At 43.2% G+C, this 23,517-nt stretch overlaps 1 protein-coding gene across 2 annotated transcripts; it reads right to left on the reverse strand.

Moving 5' to 3' along the window:
- Nucleotides 1–559: 559 nt before the first annotated feature.
- On the reverse strand, nucleotides 560–13,667 carry CLNS1A (chloride nucleotide-sensitive channel 1A). 2 transcript variants are annotated; one of them, XM_030268517.4, is made up of 7 exons: nucleotides 13,474–13,667; nucleotides 10,072–10,208; nucleotides 7,782–7,886; nucleotides 6,947–7,057; nucleotides 6,333–6,506; nucleotides 3,879–3,955; nucleotides 560–1,363 (listed from the first exon to the last, which is right to left on the reverse strand). In XM_030268517.4, exons 1-6 carry the CDS (start codon nucleotides 13,590–13,592, stop codon nucleotides 3,888–3,890), a joined length of 714 nt encoding a protein of 237 aa, XP_030124377.2. In that variant the 5' UTR covers nucleotides 13,593–13,667; the 3' UTR covers nucleotides 560–1,363; nucleotides 3,879–3,887. The 2 variants fall into 2 exon arrangements, with proteins under 2 accessions (XP_030124377.2, XP_004176016.3); XM_004175968.6 differs by having other exon boundaries at nucleotides 3,871–3,955; nucleotides 13,474–13,666.
- Nucleotides 13,668–23,517: the final 9,850 nt, after the last annotated feature.

A 23,517-nucleotide genomic window follows, 5' to 3' on the forward strand; every position in this document is an offset into this window, starting at 1 on the left:
CAGCACTGTTCCAACATCCCTAATCTGACTGGCATTCCTAACGAATATTCAACAAAGAGTGGTTATAATTAGCACCTACCTTGGAACCAAATCACACCCTGACGTGTAAGCAGAGTGTAGGGCCAGTAAACTGTTCATATACCAACACAGCTTTACGTCATCCCCAACCTCCCAAAATATCACAGGTCAACTTCAAAGTGAAAGAAAATGGAAGAAGTTTGGTCCAGACTTTCAATACTATGGAAAGAGAGGAACAACCTGAATTTGCTGATATTTTCCAATGGCAGAATCACCACCCTGCAGAGAGATGAAACCGGAAAAGCTCCATCAGGACCAACAACTTGGCAATCTAAAGCTGGGTTCCTAATTTTGGGATGTGTCTGGCTACTCTGTCACAGGCATACTCGGCAAATGCTCTGCCCTTTTATCCTCACATCCAGCTAAATGATGAAAATGGCTTTGGCTTCACTGAAGATTTTTTTGTTACAGAAGAGAGTTCTGAAACTCAAGGGCTCAAGCTGCTTGCTGAAGTAAAGGAGGGAGAACTGCAACAGTGAGCTGGTTGTGAGATACAAAAATCTTAAGTTTATTTAACAATGTTAATATTTAATACAAAGACACAAAACAATTATCTTTGTCCGGACCTTACAGACTTTATTCCATCTCCTCTACCACCCAAGCTCAGCTCTTAAGAGAAATAAAAGGGATAGCACTGAAATGGTAAAGCCAGTTACTTGAGGGGGTTTTAATTTAGCTTTTCTTTTAATCCTTGGGCAACCCTATTTCCTTTTAGTCGTAACACTTCTATTTCCATTTCTACTCCACAGAGTCAATGACAGGTAAAAAAATATGGAAAATTCTAGGACAACCTAAAATTCTGTTCTACTTACAGTTTTATTTCTGAAGTCCTAGAATTCCTACAGAGGCTTCTTTAAAAGGCCAGAGAGTTTGGTCAGAGAGACTGTGGCTGCCCCATCCCTGGCAGTGTTCACAGCCAGGTTAGGATGGAGTCCCGAGCAACCTGACCTACTCAATGGCATCCATGCCCATGGCAGGTGGGGTTGGAACCAGATGATCTTTAAGGTCTGTTCCAACCCAAACAGTTCTGTGATTCTATGAAATGACCCCAGATTAGCCCCATTCAAGTGTTAGATGCAAGAGGTTTTATTGTTTTTGTTTATTTTGGTTTTTTTTTAAATAACCCCATAGTGGTCACAAATGTCGAACCCTGTTTTAAACATCTCTACAAGCATTTACAGACCTAGATGTCTAAACTTAGGTCATTAAAAGAAAGGTTAACGCCCGATAGTCACTGCAATGCCTTCGGTTTTACAGTTTATCCTGGAAGTGCCACAAGAGGAATCTGAAAGACACAAGACACCCAAGTTTACATAATTGGCATTAAAATAAAAGGTTATTAAGCATCATAGAGTAGTTGCTATCTGTTGGTTGCAGTCAGAGGGCAGCACTTTACTACAAGCCCATGAATTTTCAGAAGGGCTGAGCATCTTTGCCTTTGGCAGCAGCTCTAGCTCAGGTCAGCTAAGGACAGCATGTGCTCACAGCAGGCACCAGGGTGCCCTGGCAGAGCCCGCTGCACCCACACGCAGACACACCAGTTGCTTCAGAACAATTGCTGCAGCCTCGTGATGCCACAGACAAAACACCACTTACTGCAGAACACTGGAAATGTCCTGCACCACCTGCCAGCAAGTCTTCCAGGAGCTTCAGCAGGAGACTGTCACATCTCATTTGGCATGCAGCATGAGCATCACACAAGGGCATTGTTTGGGAGGTAGGGCAGCATGCTGCTCTCTAAGGGATCACCAACAAGATGTTCCTGTACATCATTTTGCAGTTCAGGAGGTTAAAAGGGCCAAGCTGCTCCATGGAGTACCCACAAGATCACAGCATGCTCCCTCTCCACCCCTACATACAGAGTGTAGGGCCATGCCAACCTCTGAGTAGGGTGATTAGCACAGACCTCCAAGAGCTGTCCTTGTCACTTTCTACCTTAAGTTCCTTGCTGCTGCCTTAGATCCTAGATTCCTAAACTTCCTTAGATTACATCCACACACTCGGGCTGGTGGTTAATCTGAAAAGGGCCATCCCAAACTGCTACCTGGAGTGATGTCACTGCAGCACCTGACACTGCACGTGCAGACCACTTGATCTGCTCTGACAGGGATCAGCCTCTCAGCTGTGAACAGCTCAAGCAGAAGCACAGGAGGAAATCCTCTCCAGTCACCTCTCACAGCATTCATCTCCCACAGCCACATGCTGTACCATGGGAGCCAGAGTAATTCCACTAACCAACACTACTTCTTACTGGGTGTACTTTGTCCTTTTCTAGAAGAACAGTCTACAACATTTCCCATCAGCACTTTCAGGCTTCTTAGAGAACTGCTATCAGCTACTAATTCTCCTTAATCCAGTTAAATTTTAACCAGGATAATAGGTAAAGCAGTCAAATTTGAATTTTTCAACAGCATGATTTTTTATTTTTTTTAATAAGCCATTGACCAAAATAATCTTGCAGATGGAGTAATCAGGGTCTAAATTTCCATTCACTTACTAAGAGGCACCTGATCTACACTTAAAGGCTTTTCTCTGATTTTTAAGCATGTCCTTCACCAAACTGGCAAACCAGCCAATGGCAGGACAACTAGTAAATAATTTTTTTTAAGAACTCCTCTCTGTTCTGCAAAGTCCTTCTCAGGGTAGAAATGCAACTACAGCAGTTTGAGCTCTTACACCAGAAAATAAATATCAATTCAGGAACAGTGGCAATGGTGGAGGTCAGTAAGTGAACACGAGACTATGCTGAGACTTTCAGAACTGCAGGTATGCAGCACCCTTCCACTACAGCCCGCCTTGGGAGGACTACAGCCTCTTTCTTTGTGACAATGTAATCCCTTATCAACTACTTTCCTACTTTTCTTTCAATGTGTCACACTCCTTTTTGTGTCCCTTTCCTCCCTTCTCAGCTGTGGAGCAGACAGCTTTTGGCTGTCTGCTCCACAGCTGCTCTCTCCAGCATTTCAAGTGGGATAGTTGGACACTCACTTTAAGGTAAGAGCTGTCAGTCTCCTTTCTGAGACAGGCAGAAGAACTGGGACAACACAGCACTTGAGCAGCACATACAGACTGAGCACCGCTGAAGCAAAGGTGACATCACAACCCCACTGTGCCTGTGCATCTCTACAGGCAGTCCCAGAAAAAGCTGCTCTTCCTCTCCCTCCCAGCACCAGCAAGGAACCACTGGCACATCTTGTAATGCTACTAAGAGAAGAAAAGCAAGCACAGGTGCTGGAAGACAAGGGATCACACTGGCACAACCATTTGAGCAGGGTGTTGTCTCTAAGCTGTTCACTCCTGAGAGCAATCCCATCCAGATAGCTCAATAACTTTACCAGGAACTGTTCCTGGTCTGCTTATAATGAAGGAAGAGATGGACTTGGAGTGCTGTGAAGTCTCCTGCCCCATGGGAAATCCTACACACTAAAGGCAAAACAACAGACACTAAAGACATCTCAGGGATGCCTCCAGTGTTCAAGTAACAGCATCTAAGAGCCTTTGAGATTAGACGATTCTTAAACCAACTAAAAGGCTGACCTGTCTTCCAGACAAGCACATCCATGCAGGTTGCCTCTGCAGGGTAATGGTTTATGCCAGCAGGCATTTTGGCACAGATCATTAAACATCTTTCTACATTTGTGATAACTACAGCTCCCTTTTCCTTCTTCTATATCACCACCATCCTGATATAAAGAAACACCTCCTGTATGATCACATACACTACACAAATTACAGAGAGGGAAGGCTCTGCAGCACTGAAACGCACTGGTGTGAGAAGTCAGATGAACTTACAGCGGCACCTGGCCCCCTCAGTGATCGACTTCGGCATCTTCAAACTGCCCAGCAACTACTGGCGCTATGTCCACCTCCATCGCATCTGAAAAACAACAGCCAGAGCTCCATAAACAAGCGGATCAGGGATGACGCTCTCACGGGAAAGAGAGCCGATGCCCTCTGCTGACAAGAGGTGGCCAGGACAGAAAACCCCTTCACTGAATTTCTGAAAGTAGCCTAAGGAAACGCTGATAGGCTCACAAGTGTCTGGGGTTGCTCCAGCACTGTTGGTCAGTCATTTACAGATGTCACCACTTCCTACCACCTCATCTCACCCTGTCTTACGAGAAGACCTAAATACTGGATTTTAACTATTTCATGTTTTAAATGAAGTTTTGGTGTAACAAATGTAATGATTCCTTTGAATAACTTTGAGTAGGAAGAAGCTGTATCCTGTTCTGAAACAATAATTGAAAAGAAAGATTGCCCTATGCTACAATGTCAAAAAAATAAAGTACATCTGAAACTGAACAGCCCTGGGGATATTAATAATTGCAGCACACCAAGCAGCAGTACTGTAGCAAGTAAGATTAGAAAAGTAAAGAAAACTGATTGAAGATGACTCTGAGACACGTGACATACTTGCTGTTCAATTTATATTAATTTCTGGAATTTTGGAATTCAGAAGCCTGACTAAATTTTCAAACAAAGGGCACTGCTGAAACAGGAGCCTATCACCTATGGTTGTCTTTACATAAATGTATTCAAAACTGCAGGACAAAGAGAACCTGAAAAGAACTGAAAAAACAAGATTTAAAAACTTCTCCCGGTGGATGAGAACAAATTAGTTATTATTTTCTAGAAATCCACAAGTGCTGGATCATTTTCCATCTTCCAAAAACATGAGGGCATATAAAAAGCACTGCAATTTATATATAAAAGAGAAGCAATACTACTAAAGTAGTTCCCTGTTCTTCTCCCAGATAATATATTGCTCTAGTGAAAACAGCACACAGAAAAGACAGAGTTTGAGAAATAAGGTGGTTTTCCCCAAACAAAAATGAAATTTTACTCCTTAAATACACAATTGAATGATCAATAGAATTAAGAAAGAGCATCCTTCAGAAAAATAGATCTTTTTAAATAATTCTGTTTCATTGTTTGAATGATTCAGAATTCACCCTGAACTCTGTTAAGATAACTGTTAACTTATAATTTACGGTATTAAAAAAAACCCCAAAATCAAAACCCAAATAAAAACTACAATTAATTTAGAGTAGAAACTGCTTCCTAACCCTGGTGTAGACTGATTAATTTTTTTTAATCCTAAATCAACTTCACTTTACCACTGTTCCAGGAAATTACACCCGGAAGAATCAAGTGTTCTTAACACTGAAGTGCTCACTCTTTGACAGAGCAGCCCTCAATCCACAGCAGGCTAGGTGGTGCCCACAGGGCCACAGGCATGTGGGTGATCCCTAACTCTCTGCAGTGAGATATCACCCACGGCATCCTCGCTCAGTCCTGCTTGACGGATAGCCAAACTGGAGAGCCACCACTTTCCTATCACAGAACCACAGCACGGTTTGGGTTGGAAGGAACCTTGCAGCCATGGGCAGGGACACCTCCAACTAGACCTGGTTGCTCAAAGCCCCATCCAGCCTGGTCTTGAACACTTCCAAGGATGGGGCAGCCACAGCTTCTCTGGGCAAGTGGCTCACCACCCCCATGGTAAAAAATCTCTCCTTTTATCAATGTGAGTCTCACCTCCTTTGCTTTGAAGCCATTCCCCCTTGTCCTACAGCAACTGGTGTTACAGAAAAGTCTGTCCCCATCTTTAAGTACTGAAAGGCATCAGTAAGGTCTCCTCAGAGCCTTCTCTTTTCCAAGCTGAACATCCCAACTGTCTCAGCCTGTTTCCATAGCAGAGGTGCTCCAGACTCCTGATCATCTTAATGACCTCTGGACTCACTCCAGGAGTTCAATATCCTATTATGCTGAGGACCTCAGAGCTGGATGCAGCACTGCAGGTGGGATCTCACCAGAGTGGAGCAGAGGGGCAGATTCCCCTCCCTCTCCCTGCTGGCCATGCTGCTTTGGGTACAGCCGAGGATATGACTGATGTTCTGGGCCGTGAGCGACCATTGCCAGGTTATGTCCAACTTTTCATCCGCCAGCACCCCCACATCCTTTTTGGCAGGGCTACTCTTAATCCCTCCATTTCCCAGCCTGTGTTGATACTGGGAGCTGCTCCAACCCAGGTGCCAGCACCTTGCACTTGGCCTTGTTGAACCTCATGATGTTCCCATGCATCCACTCCTCAATTTTGTTCAGGACCCTCTGGATGGCATCCCATCCTTCTGGAGTGTCAACTGCACCCCGCAGCTTGTTGTTTGCAAACTTGCTGAGGGTGCACTCAATCCCACTGGCTGTGTGACTGATGAAGGCATATTCTTTAGTAAAACAAAAGCACATCTTACCTTCAAACTCCCTTATGGAGTCCTCTGTTCTCACTCCAGCCATGTTGTACTGGGTGCTGACAGACTGGGCTAACATGCCTTCTAACCTCTCCAGCGTGGCCTGGCCTTCTGCAGTTAAATGTGACAACCCCTCTTCATATGTGTAAAAGCTCGGGATGTCACCTTGCTCTAGCTCTGCAAAAACAAGTTTATATTTAGCAGACTTAAGTTTAGGAGCCAGAAACATGCAGAGGTGGAGGAACAGGGGAACAGCTGGGCAAATTATGATCAGATGAACTGACAGATTAAAAAACTGCTTACATCAGGTAAAGAATACACACAGCAATGTGAACTGACCACAGAGCAGCACAGGCATTGAACCTGGACTAGCACAGCCACTGGGAAGAGGAAAGGCTGCTCTTTGTGTCTGTGGGCTTTGGAGAGCCAGAACAATGCTTTTGCTGAATTCCTGTCATTTGCAATAGGTAAACTACAGGTTTTCTGCAGATTTATGGATTTCTATACTTTGCCTGTGACAAAAGGGATGTTTAGGCAAGATGAGTAATAAACAATTCTGACAGATACCAGGCATCCAAGGGCTGGCAGGTATTTCAAAAGAAGCAACTGTTACCAACCGCGGGCCTCAACATCGTACTCGTCCCCTTCGTAATCGTTGTCCGAGTCCTCATCCTCTGGGTCTGGGTGCAGGGCCTGGCACTCACACATCGCTGAGAACATGGCTTCCACTGCAGGAACACAAGTGAACACAGACCTCCACCAACACCCCAAAGCAACAGGCAAGAAACCCCTCTCAAAGTGATCAGAGGGAGTCAGGAAACTCCTTTAGCAGAACCACAGTTTAATTCGTATTTGAAAGCATCATCCAACAAGCCAGAAGCCATGTAAGAAACAAATCAGGTTTCAGAGATCCAGCCTGGCATGCTTTAGCCTCTTAACAGCACTTTTGCATTATTTTATTGATGACAAAGGTTTATCTCTGGACAATTATGTCTGTGGCTACCTACTGTAGGAAAACTTGCAGCATCTCATTCATCAGATTCCTAAAACTTGAATCCAACTCTAAGCTCCACACCAGACAGGATGACAGCTTTCCAGTGGTAGAGTCAGGGTATTAGCATGTTTCTAATGAATATCACTGAATTTGTAATTAAAAAGACATTTCCCATACGTATTCTCTGCAAATGTATATAAGTGAGATTATCCACATTGTGTATTTTTACTCAACAGTTTATATTTTAAAGCACTGGAATTCTCCTTGAGAAGCAGCTGCTTGATAGAGTCCCATTTTTCAAGCCAGGTAAAACAATTTGCTTTATTCTTTCCAGCACACAGGAATCAAGCCACTAGAGAAGGACACTGAAGGATTATAGTATTTACATCTCTGCATCCAAGCGTCTTCCCCATATAAGCAGGACTTCAAAGTAAAACACAGCTCCCATTCACACTTACAGGCTGATTTGTCGCTAGGTACGAATCTGAACTCCGCAATTGGCTCGACATCATCATCGCTGTCGTCCTCCTCCCCTTCAGTCATGGGAGCCTCTTTTGTCTCCTCTTTAAGAAATGGAAAGATTTAGGAGAAACACATTTATTTTGTAAAAAAAAAAAACAAAAAACCAAAAGTCACATTTGCTTATTCTTTCAGGAGCACACACATAATCAAATCAGAAACAACCTAGGAGATGCACAAAACCTCCACTCTGTTCTCCCAAAAAGCCCCGTGACACTCCAAGACCCACATGGATATATGAGGCTCTCTCATCGCACCTCAACAACACTTGCAAAACATGTGAAAACTTCTCTGTTATAACTTAAGGAGTAAAGATTTCTGTACTGCTCACACAATGTACTCAAGTATTTCAGGAAAATTGCCTGATTCTTATTAAAAACAACAACGCTCAAAACCCCTTGTTATCATTTTTTTAAATCACATTAATATGAATTTTTTTTATAGATCCTTAACATAATTGTCACTAAATCAACCAGCTTCCAGTGTGGCCCCTCACAGAGGACTCTGACATATGCAGAGGATCTCTGCTCCATTTCCAACATTCCCAGTCAGCCAGCAAGATGTCAGAAATACAAAGTGCACCCAGAACCAGTGGCAACTGCGGTGCTTTCTGACTTCTATACGCCATGTACGTGATAAATAAGCATCAGTGTGGTGTTTTGCTTTCTGTGAATAAAAACCCCACAAAAATGGCTGCAGTTCCTCCCTTCGGGGCTGGGGACACTGCACTGACAGCCTCAGAAGTGCACAATTATTTTCTACAGGAGAAGAAGCTGTGCCATTGAGAGTAGTTTTTATCACACACAAAACTGGCATCACCAAGAATATGAAGATGCCAAGAAGCTGCCAGCCAGCTGCCCCAAAAATGAAGTGTCCAAGGAAGCTACCCAGTTCTTTTCCAACTGACACCTGCAGGCACAGCTTGTTACTGCTGAGTCCAGCTCTTTGTTTTCAATGTAGCCAACCTCTGAGTGCCTTTTTCTAAAAAAGGAGTGAGGACAAGGCACAAACACACAGAGAGCACACGCAAAACTTTGAGAGGAAGAACACAATGTACCCTGCACAACTGCGAATGAAGACTCCTGAAGCTAAATGGAAATGTTTAACACTATTCAGCAGTTAAAATTGCAGGCCAGGGCTAGACTTTGAAAAGCAAAACTTATTTGCTGTGGAAGATTTACCGTAGGCAGAGCTGATATACTAAAAAATACACCCACAAAAATTACCCATAAAATATCAGTCTATTAAGGATTTCTAGATAAAGGCTTTCACAGGATATCCATTATTTTTAAATGCCATAATCAGAATGAATTAAAAGCTAAAAACAGCATCTTTCTTCAGACGAGGCTCTTTTTACTTCAAAATAATTACAGTTAAAGGAAAATAAGGAAGAAGAACCAAGAGACATATGCAAATGTCCTCTTATTATTGGTAGCAATAGACTGCCAGAGAACAATAGTAATATAAGAGAAGGAAATAATGCATTAACAGCTTAAAAGCACCTCCACCTTCTCAGAGTCTCATCATTACTTTTTGGATATGTTAAAAAAAAAAAAAAAAAAAAAAAAGTTAAACCGCCAAATTTTAACCTTTAGCTGTGAGGACCAGTAGGCATGAAGGGGAAAAGGACACCTGCTCAAGATCTAACATTTAATCTTCAATTGTGATGGCAATTTTTGACACACTTAAATATTAACAGGTCTTCCAGAAGAAAAAAAAAAAAATATATATAAAAACAATCTTCATACAAACAATGAAACAGAAAGCTTGCTATAAAGATTCATTAAAGCCTGGTAACATGACCTATTGCATTTTCTTGTTTGTATTTAACCAAGCTGTGGGGAAAAATGAACAAAAATTCCCTGGCTGTGAAACAGCAGGAATTCATCAAGCCTGGAGAGGGCAGCAACATTAACATAAATTCAATAAAGAAAAAAACATACTCAAGATGGAATCAAAGGGAGACTGGCAGAGGAACTAAATTGTTTAAAACAGTGTAAGAGGGCAGAGAACTGATTCTCAGCAGCTTCACTGTACAAGCCACAAGCTGAGAGTAGAACTGCAAAGAAGTGACTCTAAACAAATGCTAAGCTGTGCTTCTACAATAACTATCCTTCAGGAAAATAAAAAATAAAATACAAGCAATTACTTAAAATCAACATTTCCTCCTACTGAGGAGGAAATCCTGTCACCCAGGACTGTGTGGGAGCAGCAAGCAACACTCCTTACCTTCGAACTTGGCGTTCACCATGACGTATAAATGCTCCCTTGGGTAGGCACTCAGGTCCCTGGAGACGGCGTGCAAACTTATGGTGGGGTAATCCAAGGAGAAGCCAACTCTGGAGTTTTCCAGCCAGGATAGGCGACTAATGAGGGAGGAAAAGAGGAAGAGACAAGTTAGAAATTAACAGAGGACAGTATCTGATTCAAGCTTGCAGAGAAGCAAACCACCCCCAAAACGTGAGTAATTGTGGACAAGGCACTCAGCCCACTCTGCAGGCATACACGGTCCTGGACCTGCCTGAACGGGTCTTTGCAACAGCATTAATCGATGGCTGAGGTAAAAGACACCTTCGCTGAAAGAATGTGAAGCTAAGAACTCTAAACCCTTCACTTTATCACATTTGCACTAAATGCTGAATTTTCCTCCCTGCGTCTCCATTTTCTTCTCCCTGCAGGTATCTATCATTCCAAAGTCAACTACAGAGGTTCAGAGTATGATTTGTGTTGGAACTCAAAATGTCCCTCAGACATTTTTGGAGGTTCCAGGCCTTGGTCAGAAGCATTTTAGACCCTGGCAAGCAGCTGGAAACAGCTGTGATTTTAAGTTTGTGCCATGGAATGAGTTACCAACTTTGAAGGTGGAACAAGTGGTCACAGAGGGTTAGATGGTATAGTAGAAGTAGTTACAAAGTAGAGGGGGAAATTTTTTGGTATTGTACAGGGGGGTTTTAGCAGCTGTACAGGGGGGTTTTACTTTGTACGTGGGAGTAAGAAGTTCTAAGATGGAGGAAAGTGGGCTGATCCTGTTCTTCCTCCTTCTTCTTCCTTACCTCCATGTTCTTGGTGATGTTGGCACTCACAGATCGGTTTAGAGTAGAAAAGCACATTGTAACATAGATAGTAGGTATTGGGGAAAATCTGTAAACATATAACACGTAATATATCATATAAAAGATAGCAGCAGCCCTGGGCGGGGGGAGAGAAGAAGAAGACACCAGGCAGTGAGGGTGTCAGGAGAGTGTGTGTCTCTGCCTGGGCCGCTGACCAAAGCAGCCGCAGCGGGCAAAGACAATCTTTTAGATAACCAGCAATGAACTGCCTTGAGACCGAACCACAAGAGGCTGCGGAGTTTTTCTTTGGAAGCACGGGTTGGAGGAGAGACTTTACCACCACACGGGACCCCTGAACCAGGCCAGGGGTTCCCACAGATTTGTAACTCAAGCTATTAAATGTGGTTTTCCAAAGAGGAAAACAAAGAACACCGAAAGGCAAGTCAGTGACATAATTCCTAGGGAATTATAGATCTGATGTGGGTATAGCCTGTAGATAGAAAACAGCCAGTTCTGTGATCAGCAGAGCCATGTTATGGGTATTCCTCCAGTCACAATTTATGTGCTATAGCCTCTGCTTTCCCCATTTTTGCTGTCATCCCTAACCACAGCAAGAGACAGCACAGGTTGTCACCCCCAGCATGCTGCCTCCTTCATATCAGAACAATCAACATCTTTCTACACACTGAGAAATCAAACTCAAACTAGATTTGGGTGCCTGCAATCAATGATGTCACACAGTGAACAGAAATACGCAGTGCCAGAGAAAGCAAGACCTCCACCATGTGCAAAACTCAGCATTCACAAGCTTTTGTGGTGGAACAAAACCAATGGAAAGCTCACAGAAGACTCCTGGTAATAAAAAATCTGGCTGAGAGCAAGAGCTAGGACAGTGGGAGCAAGGAGTTTATTTCCTAGCCTCAACTATCCAGTCCTCAATGTTTACAGCTGCTGGTGGAGAGTCACTACATGGATCAAGAGACACATTCTGCTCCTGGATGCCCTGTTCTCCCATGGCACTCCTGCAAACACTGGTATTTTCTGTTCATCCCAACAAGAGACTCTGGTGAAACCTCTGTGGTGCACCTGAAATACATGGAAAGAAAACTAGCAGACCTGCAGTTGCCTCACACAAAAGTCTACTGAAAGCAACTTACAAGGAAACTCAATATTACACATCCTCAGAGCAGATACCCCACAAACAAAACTCCTGGTAGCTGTAACCAAACTAAATAAAACAGTGAACAAATATCCAGAGAGATCCCTCTCCAACACAGCACTAACAAGCTCAGATGGGGCAAAAGCTCCTCCAATAATAATGGCCATTCATAAAAGTTTCCTAGTCTGAGGTTTTTAAAAGTGCTCATTTTAAATTATGTTTTTGTTCCAACAATGCTCTTCAGTTACAGAATATATTATGACTACTTTTCCATAGTTAAAGAAAATTACATGGTTTTAATCGTCAAGCTGTCCCCCTGAGCTATACAATGCAGGGAGAATTGAAAGGAGACCATAAAGAGCTCAGCTAACATCTTCCAGAATAACCAGACTAATTCCTGCCTGGTAAGAACAGTCTCCATGTGATTAATGCAACATGAAAGACTTCACAGAACCAGAGTAGTTATTAAAAGCAGAAACCAAGCAACCCCGTCCACTGCCCTGTTAAAAGAGGAGAGTTGCCATGGTTTTAATTATAGAATGGTTTGGATTGGAAAAGACCTGAAAGATCATATAGTTCTAATCCATTACCTTGGGCAGGGACACCTTCCACTACACCAGGATGCTCGGAGCCACAACCAACCTGGCCTTGGACACTTCCAAGAATGGGACATGGACTGTTTCTTTGGGCAACCTGCGCCAGGGTCTCACCCTGCTCACAGTAAGGAATTTTCTCCTAAAAACCAATCTAGCGTTCTTTTTCACTCTGAAGCCATTCCTCTTTGTCCTGTCACTGCAGTTCCTGTCAAAGAGCCCCTCTGTGCCCTCCCCGCATGCCCATTCTGATACTGGGAGGTTGCCATGAGGTCCCCACACAACTTTCTCAGCCCGTCTTCACAGAAGGTGCTCCAGTCCCCTCATCAACTGTGTGGTGTCTGCTGGGTTTGCTCCAAGATTTCCAGGTCCTTCTTACGCTGGGGATTCCCGTGCTGGATACAGCACTCCAGGTGGGGTCTCACAAAAGCCGTGAGGCAGAATTTCCTCTCTTGCCCAGCTGCCACGCTGCTTTTGCTGTGGCCCAGGATACAACTGGCTTTCTGGGCTGCAAGTGCACATTTCTCCACCATGCTGAGTTTTACAAAACAGTTTGGTGGGGAGGAACCTTACAGCCATCTCCTTCCAAGCCCCTGCCCTGGCCAGGGACACCTCCCACTAGACCAGGTCGCTCCAAGCCCCATCCAGCGGGTACCGCTGCCTCTTGCCTGCTTTAAAGCGAGCGGGAGCCGCGGGACGCCCCGCAGGGCCCCACAGCCCCCGAGGCTTCCCCCACATCCCGGCCCCGTCACCCGAACCCCCATCCCGGGGCCTCAGGGCCGTGCCGGGCAGCGCCCGAGGGGTCCCAGCCCCGGTGTCCCCGCACCTCTCGGCGATGTAGAGGGTGCCGGAGCCCAGGCTGCGCCCCGCCAGCAGCGCCTCCGTGTCCGGCTGCTGGTGGCGGACGCCGTCGGACGGCGGCGGGAAGCGCTTGAGGAAGCTCATGGCGCCGCCGCCGCCGCCCTGCTCCACCACCGCGGCCGCCGGAAGCGGAACGCGCCGCTGTGTGATGCCATTCCGCCCGGGACGCCATGGCACCGCCCCGGGACACCATGGCACCGCCCCGGGACGCCATGGCACCGCCCCGGAACGCCACGGCACCGCCCCGGGACGCGATGGCACCGCCCCGGGACGCCACGGCACCGCCCCGGGACGCGATGTCGCCGCTCCCGGTCCGCGGGGCCCGGTGCAGCCGTGGCTGTGGGTGCCGCGGGCGGGGTCCGAGTGAAGTCGCCTTTGTGTGGAAAAGAGGAGCAAAGGGGAGCGCTGAGGGCTGGAGCACCTCTGCTGTGGGGACAGGCTGAGAGATGTTCTCCGAAGAGAAGGCTCCAGGGAGACCGGACAGCTCCTTCCAGTACCTAAAGCGGGATATAAGAAAGCTGGAGAGGGACTTTGGACAAGGGGAAAAAGATTCAAATTGACAGTGGGCGGAGTGAGATTAGATACTGTGAAGGAATTCTTCCCTGTGAGGGTGGTGAGGCACTGGCACAGGTTGCCCAGAGAAGCTGTGGTTGCCCCATCCCTGGAAGTGTTCAAGAACAGGTTGGATGGGCTCTGAGCAATCTGATCTAGTGGAAGCTGTCCCTGCCCACGACAGGGGGTTTGGAACAAGATGGTTGAAACATGTCTTTAATGTCCATTCCAACCCAAAACGTTCGGATTCTATAATCAACAGTACCAAGAGCAGTCACAGAACCATTGAATATCCTGTATTGGAAGGGACCCACATTGATCATCCAGTCCATCTGCCAGCCCTGCACAGGACACCACAACAATCACACCTTGTGCTTGAGAGCGTTTTCCAAATGCTTCTTGATCTCTGCAATACCTATTTTAACCTGTAAGTCTCATGTCCCAGGTGACAGAGGGAAAGATAAATGATAACAAAGAAATACAGCAGATTCACAATTACCATTATTGGATGCTAGAAGGGGAAGTTCTGGTGCGTGACCAGCACCTAATGTCTCATAAATGCACATGGAGAAAAAAAAGAAAATCACAAGTACCTGAATTGCTTAAAGGGTATCCAGTTGATTTTCCCAGCAGTGATGAACTGGGGTCAGCGCCTGACACTACTGCAGTACCTGGCGAGCGGGTGGTGTTGCAGGACAGCACATTTCAGGGATGGGAAGGCTGCCACCCACTCATGAGCACTGGCCCTTCTTCTTTCCCGGATTTACCCAATTTTTCGTGCTACTGCAGTGAGAAACAGGGATTACTGATGCATCAGCGAAGTGCATCTCTGTCAGGGGATGCTTCTGCTAATGCCACCAGTGGGACAGCATCACTGCAAACATCCATTCTGTCAGGATGTCAGAATGGCAAATGCTCCTGCCATAGCAACATATCAAAAGCAAGTTGTTGGCTTGTCATGGGAGTTAACCTTCCCTTTAATCAGTTTAAAATTTACTTTTAAGGAGCCATTTAGCTACCTGTGTGCAAATGCAGGTTCTCACAAACATGAGCCAATTAATGAGATTAGGTCTCCATCTTTCCTTTCTCTGGACTTTCCTAGCTACGGTCTCGGATAGCAAAGAGCAGAACATAACATGGTTGTCTTAGTCTGAGGTATTGACAATGTTTTGGAAAGCTGGTCAACCATGCCTACCCATTTTGGATTTTAATTACGCAAATAATAATGCAAATAATTGTTACTCATACAAATAATCACCTAGACCAAAATGAAAGCAAATTTCACAGTGAAGTGATATGTAAACACTGCTGGAATAGCTTGAAAAAACCAACAGAGGCAACAGGAGATGAGGAAAGGGGAATTTCTCAACCATTTTCAAGTTTGCCACACCAAGACAAGTGGTCAACTGGAAACAAAAATTTGCAGTTCATCCATGAACACAGATCAGACTATGGCAGCTGGTGGGAAGAGATCCAAATACATGGAAATACCATTCACTGCACTTAGGGGTTATAAAGCAATGCTCCTGTTGATGTTCAGCCCCTCTTACCTAATGTGGCTGTCATATCAGCCACAGAGAGTTCTCACCACCTTTGTAGTTAACTCCAAATCACAGAACAACTTTAGGTCATTATAAATTAAAAGTTCTGAGTGGTTGGGGTTGAATTACTGCTGGTTGAAGCTGCTGCAGTGGAGTAATAAGGAGTTTATTTCTCTTCCTGCATGCAAATGCAAGTTTCTGTAACACACCGCTCTTCCAAAAGAAAATGGGAAAAGGGATAGTTTAAGCCCAGGCAGGAAATTGGTTTTGAGAATGAGGCATTAAAAGAGGAGGAGAAATCCACATCTTCCTTATTTACACAATCCAGACACTTCACACCAGAGTACTGAGTGCTGCACGTAAGATAAGCTTAGAGAGGGAAGGCAGATGTTTCCTCTAAGTTAGAATGGAACAGAACGGCATTACCTGAAAACCCTCCTTCAGCTCTAGGAGCTTTAAGAAGTGAATTCGGATCCAGCCCCAGTGCTGTCTGAACACTGGGTGTCCAACAGTGGTTTAGTCAACCAGGGCTGTGTTCAGAGGCAATGGAGAGCAGCAGGTACCTTCACATGGTTGTCACCTTAGCACAGAAGGCAGGAGCCACCATCCAGGGGAGCTTGTTTCTCTCCACAGCACTGCCTGCCATAAGGTGGCCAGTTCAGACTTAGATGCCCAGAATCTGTTAAAAATGGAAGTGTAAAGTTTTGGCAGTGGATTTGGAGCAAAAGGATGAATTTCACAGCAATTTCTCATCACTACAAAAACACACAGCAGCTTGACTGCAGCCACAGATACATTCAAAATAAAGATTGACAGGCTTCAGCAATTCACACAGAAAAGCCACTCCCTTCCTCAATTTGTTTATTTCTCCCTGACTTTCTCCTGTTTGAAGTCCTGAAATATCATCCATGTCCATTGCCATGTGTCAGCACATCTGCTTCTTCAGTGTGTCTCTGCAGACTCCCATTTTTTCCCCCAATTTTTCCAAGTTTTACACATCTCAACCTAAATAAATGAACCTGGCTCCTCTGTCAGGAGCACCGTGTGGACACCTCATGGCTGTCTGCTGGCACAGCCTTCCTGGGTACAGGGCAGGCTGCAGGCACACTGGTTTTTGTCAAGTGACTGCAAAATCTCTAGGAGATGAGATACAAAAAGTATATAAAAAGATGGAACACACAAAGAAAACCATAGTGACTGCAAACACAAATGCATAAGGTCTTCCCCACCATCAGCCAGAGCTGCTCAAAGAAAGGAAGGTTCTGTCAGTTGAGCTGCCATAACAAAACCAACATAAAGCAGGAGTTGCCCATTCCCACGGCAGGCAGTAGCACCATCACAGGCTGGAACAATACACAGCAGCCATTACTCAGTGCCTGCTCTAAAACTGAAATGGGTATGTGCATGTGTAACGCTCATTAAAAAGCACTTGTATCTGCAATACACATTATACTTTGTACATCAAGTTATTTCAATTTTTTTATTATGACAATTTACATGTCATATTTATATGAAAGAAATGACAGTAGATATTATAACAAAACCATTATGAAAGAAAAGTTACACAATTAGGCCTACAAGCTATAAAATGGCTTCAGGCCCAGCTTATACACAAAGAGTTCTGACTAGACTGTAGTGAGAGACAACGCTGAACAATTCATTAACAAAAATATTGGCACCAGCCTTAACATTTTTTCTTACTTCATTTACAAGGAATACAGTATTTAAACAGTTGTGTACTGCAAATCTAAAAACATTAGCTGTTAATAAACTGCAGTTAACCCTTTGAGCACTATGCCACCATGATTTCCATTTAAAAAAGTTTTAACGCAGCATGTTTTACATGCACGTGATATTACCAGTGGAAGGGAAAAGACAGTGAAAGCACCACCCAATTTATGTGCAACAAGAATAATACTTCCAGTTTTTTCAAGGTATTTCCCCCCTTCCCACACACACAGTGTGTGTCCCCTGGGCCCTTTCCCTTTGATATTGTAGCAAGTCATGACTGAAGAAAGACTGAAAAAAACAAGGTTCAGGACTCCAAAAAAAGCAAGTATTAAATGCTACATAAAGAGCTCTGCTTGTGGAACTTTACTGTGTTAATTCTTTAGATAAAGAAAACAAAAGATGAGGCCAGCTGTGGAGACCATTTTAAGGAACTCAAGGTGTCTTTGCAAATGCACAAGCAGCACACGGGAGTAAGACAAAACTGTATTTCATGTACGGATATCTTAAATTTTAAGAGACCTGTCTGGCAGATTTGATCCAGTTGTCAAAAGAATACTGGAGGGTAAGCATCCACATGGGACACTGAGAATCCCCAATGTTTGTCTCATGGACAGGATCTGTGCTAGGATGGACAGGATGTGAGAACTGCCCTGCTCCCAGGAATGGTAACATCATGCGTTTGGATCAGTCCCATCCATCCCCTGGCTGAAGCAGGAGCACTGTGAAACATGGGCAGGAACCAACAACTGCATTGGCAATGCTTGAATGGCAGTTGGGGGAGGAGCATCCTTTGAGTGAATATAGGACAGGAATAAGGTACTGTACAAGATTTTAGAGTCCATATAACAAGTACAAAATGGAAAACTAAACAGGCTTACAACTTTATGATTTGACTTCCCTTCCTACCACTACCTTGAGTGGCAGATTAGTATCTATTAAGGACTTTTATCTAACTAACAAACAGTGCACTGGTTACTAGGTCTAGCATATGTTTTTGCAGAAGGACTTTATCCCTGTAGAACCACTTCAGTTCTGCCAGATTGAGCCAAGTTCAGTTGTGTGGGACACAGTAAGAGGAACAAACAAGAAAGCAAACTGTGTGGATTCTGACTGTCATCCCTGGAGAGAAACATTGTCATAATATTCTATGGACTGATCCTAATTTTTTCTACATCCACATTGCACTGATGGAGGAACATTATTTATTCCCTCAAGGAAGGAGACATCAAGTACATTTTCCAGTTACTTTGAAAATCAGGATGAGAAAAGGAGGGTATTAGGATGATTCTCCTAAATTGAGACCTTCCTTTGGAAATCCAACCTGTAAAGAGCAAGTCACAAGTAGCTTCTAGGCCTGTTCAAGACCTCTCTTGCAAATGGCATGAGTTTGCATTCACACTATTCCATTCCACTTCCCTCCATCCACTCCCCATCTCCCTGCAATTGGAACAAGCATCCAAACAGCAGGAGCCAGTGACTCTGTCTGCACCTGGGGAACCAGTGAGACCGACTATACACAAAGTGCTGCAAAGTGCACAAAGTAAACCAGCCGAACAAACGGAGCCACGCCGATGCTCAGCTCTCCTCAGCAACCTTTGGGGCTGTATGGAGCAACAGCAGATCTACTGGCAGGCACATGTGCCCCTCTAACAGCAGTGCTGTCCCCTCTCCTGCTCCTGAGCTCATGTGTGTGGGCCCAGCACTTACAAGATGATAGTCAAAAATCCAAGTTGTAAGACTTGCTTTTAATTGCAGTTGAATCTGGATGCTTTACACCACAGATTCAACTCTAAAAACATATCTACTGTAGAGTGTTTTATTATTTCCCTCAGAAACTCTCTGCAATATACATCTTCTGCAATATACAAAGTAAATTAAATTACTCTGAAGTGTTGGGACAATCATTCCCATGTTTTTGTTGTTTGGAACTACCTCAGTTAGTTACACCTAATCTAAAAGAAGAGCTTGGTAAGTGATGTGATTTTCCAAAGTGACTAGCAATCCTCAATACCCCAACTTCTGGGTCTCCAGAAATAATTTCAAACTGATAAATATTTCTGAAGCCAGGGTTCTCTGTTAGGTCTCTGACTGGGTAAAGAATCAAAAATTAGTCATACAATTTTTCTTCTATCAAGATATACCAGCAAAAAAAACTCCAACCAAGCCAAAACAACAACAAAACCCCTAAAATGGATAATTTCTGCTGGATTTATTTTACTTTCTGCCTTCCAAGATTTTAAGTGAGATACAGTCCCTATGCTAACTGTTAGGGAAGAGGAGGCAGAAGACACTATCTGCAAATGTGATCTTGATCCTCTAAATCCTTACTTCAGACAATATCCTAAATGCTTCTATGGAAGTTTTGAACACCTAAGGACTTGCAAAATTCTGCTGCTTTATTTCTAGAGATTCCCATACCATATTCAATGCAAATTTTCCCCCAAGTTACTATTTCATTTGAAGATACTTGATCTTCTACATATATTTATATATATTTAAGGATTTTATCTACCCACCAAATCAGAAGCATATATCAAATGTAAATACATACCTAGGGTATACACTGCACATCAGAACCACATTACAAGTCTGTGAATAGTAGTCACTGCACATGTATAAAACCCAACTTTCAAGGCCTATATAAAGCTTTTTTGAATTCGATGATACAAATCTTTGTCATACCAGTTCTGGGGGTGAGCATTACTGCCATGATTTATTAAAATCACTGTTTACAAAGTGAATTTTAGAAAGCAGGTGCTGTAAAAACTCCCTTGTTTACTTTTCATAAAAGAATATTGTAAAAATATGTGATTTGAAATCATTATTTGAAAGTTTAGACTAGAGCTTCCTATTGCAAAAAACTGAAAACCATGTTATTATAAGCACCTGAAAACAGAGGCATAAAATGGACCCCATGACAATGAAGGATTAAAATTATTACACAGTTGCAGTTTCTGGATACCAGTGTAGTTTAAATAATAGATGTGAAGAGAAATCAGAACAAGTGTGCCACTACCATACAATTTTTATTTTGTGAACATGTATCTTTTGCCCCTTGAACTTCTCAATGTAAGGTCTCTCACTGAGAGTTCAGACCCAGCAATTAGGAAACAGAAGTGAACAGAAAAAAAGTCCAACTAAGTCATTAGCTTCCATAATATGGAGAGTAACCAAGACACTTAATACAACAAAATCTTGGAGGTGAAATTTCAAAAATGAGCTTTTAAGAAAAAGGCATCTCTCATTTCTCCGAAGTGCTGCTAAGCCAGAACAATCTGTTCATTCAAAAAAACAGTAATGAAGATGCAGTGATTTTAAAATGTAATTCAGCATGTATGAAATGAAAGTATCAGAGAGTTGATTGTTCAGCACTGACTTTGCTAACTAAGGGTTGTTAATATGATGTCCATCTTATATCAAGAATATGCTCAGGTTTATCAGACTCAACAACCAGAAGACAGCAACTGTGGTGAAATCAACCCAATTGTTAATTCTATCCCCTTTCTTCTTGGATTAACACACCCCATTCATTACTGCAGTGGACCTGCTTGTGTGCTTTTTGTCACCGAGTCACAGAAACCCCACACAGGGAAGCAAACAGCCAGCATGTATCTTGGTGGCACAAAAAAATCCACTCCTCCACTTGATCTATATGTTCTTCTTCCCAGCAGTGCTACTTAGACTACACAAAGAAATCAGCTTTTCCCCCAGTCAGTTATATACAAAAGAGCTTGCTGGTAAAAAAAGACTGTTAGTGACAATCTGTGTGGAATAAATAAGAGCTTGCTGAATAAATTGTCGGCATGTGCAGCCAGTAGCTGCTTGATCTCATTAAAAACAATCCCTGGCCTGTTTCCCATTTCCTATATGTTTTGAGCTTTAAGCCCAAACCTACACCTGAAGATCACTATTCAAAGACAACTAACTTCTGATCTCACACTGAGCACAGAAGGGCACGAGACCGTAAGGACAACAGGAAGACATTTTCACTCTAGAATCACATATACATACTGTAACAGCATGAACCCTGTGTGATAGCTGGCCTCTTGTCAGAAAATGCCATCTTCCCAAATAGATAATACATTTTCCACCACGCAAGAAGCCTTAAAAATGACAAAATTACCAAGTTTTAAAATGGCAATACTTTCCAGAGCATTTTTTGCAGTTTTTCCTTGCACATCATTCCCACTGATCTGAGGAGGAACTCTAGATCCTATGGGATGAAGCCATCTCAGGTACCAAGGGTGACTTAGAAGACAGAAAAGTTGCTTTTAAGAAGAGCTCTATAGAAAGTACAATTTAGTAACAACGGGCCATTTTTAAAATGGAACACTTCTGATGCAAGCTTCAATGCTCCTATTTTGCATCTTGGTCTTCCCTGCTTTTACATTGCTTTAACTCAGTACTCAAGTACTCAATTTTTCTCATTATTGGTATATCCAGAGGTCTAACTCTTTTGTATTTTTTTATACATACAAGTACCTCTCCACTAAGTATTTAGCATCTGGAGTTGACTCTACAAGCAAGAATGTTTGATCAGATACTAAAAAGCTCCATCAGGCAGAAAAAGAAAATATGGCACTGCCAAAACAAATAAGGAACTATGGATTCCACAGAGTTGATGGATGTGAATCAGTTTGCACTGCAAGTATTAAAAATGCTCAGCAACTACTATCAAGGACAAGTGGAAGCCTTATGTTCTTACTTGTTCTAACATACAAGTATATTAGAATTTAGAAGCACTACACTTATGCATCACCTAGGCAAAGAAAAGCACTAGAGTAGCTTAAAATGCTACATATGCTTTTAAGAACTCATTCTATGCTTCTGTGGCTCTTCACTACCCCATTTTTATCATTTAACTGTTGTTAACATCAGTAAGGTAGGAAAACATTTAATCTGTAATGAAATCAAACTGTCATGTAGAGAGCAATTTCTCTTTGTTTTTAATCACAAGCCTGCTTAGCACAGCAGATAATGAGCAAGTTCCATCTTTTTGCATCTTTCTGATCCTACTTTTATAGCATGATATATGCACTGCTGGAACTCAAACAAGTAAGAGTCATGGAGTGGTTCTGACAGACTTTGGGGAGAAAGAGGTGGGGAAACAAAACCAAGATTTTAAAGGCCAGAAGGTAGGTAAAATTTGGATCTTGGTTTTTTAGAGAGGTATTTAGTAAAGGCCTAATGCTGGTTTCAGTACAAGAAAACAGAAGTGCTTAATGACTAACTAGTAAATACAATATAATGGAAAGGAATCAGGTGGGGCAGGAAAGGAGAACTCACTCCTCAGTGGCAGCAGCAGCTTTGGTGCATCCATTGCCGGCAATGGACATAAACACCAGTCAAAAATCCAAATCTCAGAGCAAAAGGATTAATAGATGCGACCTTTTTGGATTTCAATGTTTGGCAGATCTGTTTGAGCTGTCTGTGTCCTATAACATGTACAAATGCTACAGCCTGCATCTTAATCAGAATAGAGAGAAAACTGAATGCTCTTGATGTGCCCCATGTTGATTCAGTGGGGTTTTTATTCTTCCATTGTCTTTTTTTCCTCCTTGAATAAAAGCACATATCACTTCATGCCTGTTGAAAAGTTGATGAGATGTCTTGGAGCCAGGCGTTTTCTCTCAGAAACTCTGCCTTCTTGAAATCAGTTGGTCACATGACAGTTATTAAAATGTATTTTAAGAAAATTCTAATGGCCAAAGGCCAACAACTACATTCAAAACCTGCTAATACATCCAGGCAGATAAGTAAAACCAAAACAAAAACACACACAAACCCCAAACAGGAAACCTCCAAAAGGAAAACTGTTCCATTTGTTTACTTCAATTTGAAGTAGATATTAAGGGCATGAATGGACCAGTCACGGTTTGTTTGAAAATCCCTCCATCCTCTTATGCACTGTCATTCTGTGGTCAATGTGTTTGTACAAACACATTTTGTTCAGAATACTCCAACTGGTTATGAAACTCACGTGGCCGGGCAGCGACTGCAGGGTTCTTTTGTCTGTAGAAGTCTGCAGTGCTTACAGACTTACTTGACATCCAGCTTACTTGACATCAATATGTCCTCCCACTAGACACTGTGCATTGAAGGCCATCTGATGAACTGTGCATGAGATCACTTTAGAAATTTATGGCTAGAGTGTTTTGACTGTCAAAAACTTCATTACAGTACAC

Source organism: Taeniopygia guttata, chromosome 1, assembly GCF_048771995.1.
Source record: "Taeniopygia guttata chromosome 1, bTaeGut7.mat, whole genome shotgun sequence".
NCBI lineage: Eukaryota > Metazoa > Chordata > Aves > Passeriformes > Estrildidae > Taeniopygia > Taeniopygia guttata.

What these genes read in the sequence shown, in the direction of transcription:
- CLNS1A (XM_030268517.4), bottom strand. Translation starts at nt 13,592, where the DNA reads ATGAGCTTCCTCAAGCGCTTCCCGCCGCCGTCCGACGGCGTCCGCCAC. An exon ending in GGTGAACGCCAAGTTCGAAG is followed by an intron (nt 7,887 to 10,071) that starts GTAAGGAGTGTT and finishes CATTTCTTAAAG; the next exon opens with AGGAGACAAAAGAGGCTCCC. An exon ending in GTACGATGTTGAGGCCCGCG is followed by an intron (nt 6,507 to 6,946) that starts GTTGGTAACAGT and finishes TTGTTTTTGCAG; the next exon opens with AGCTAGAGCAAGGTGACATC.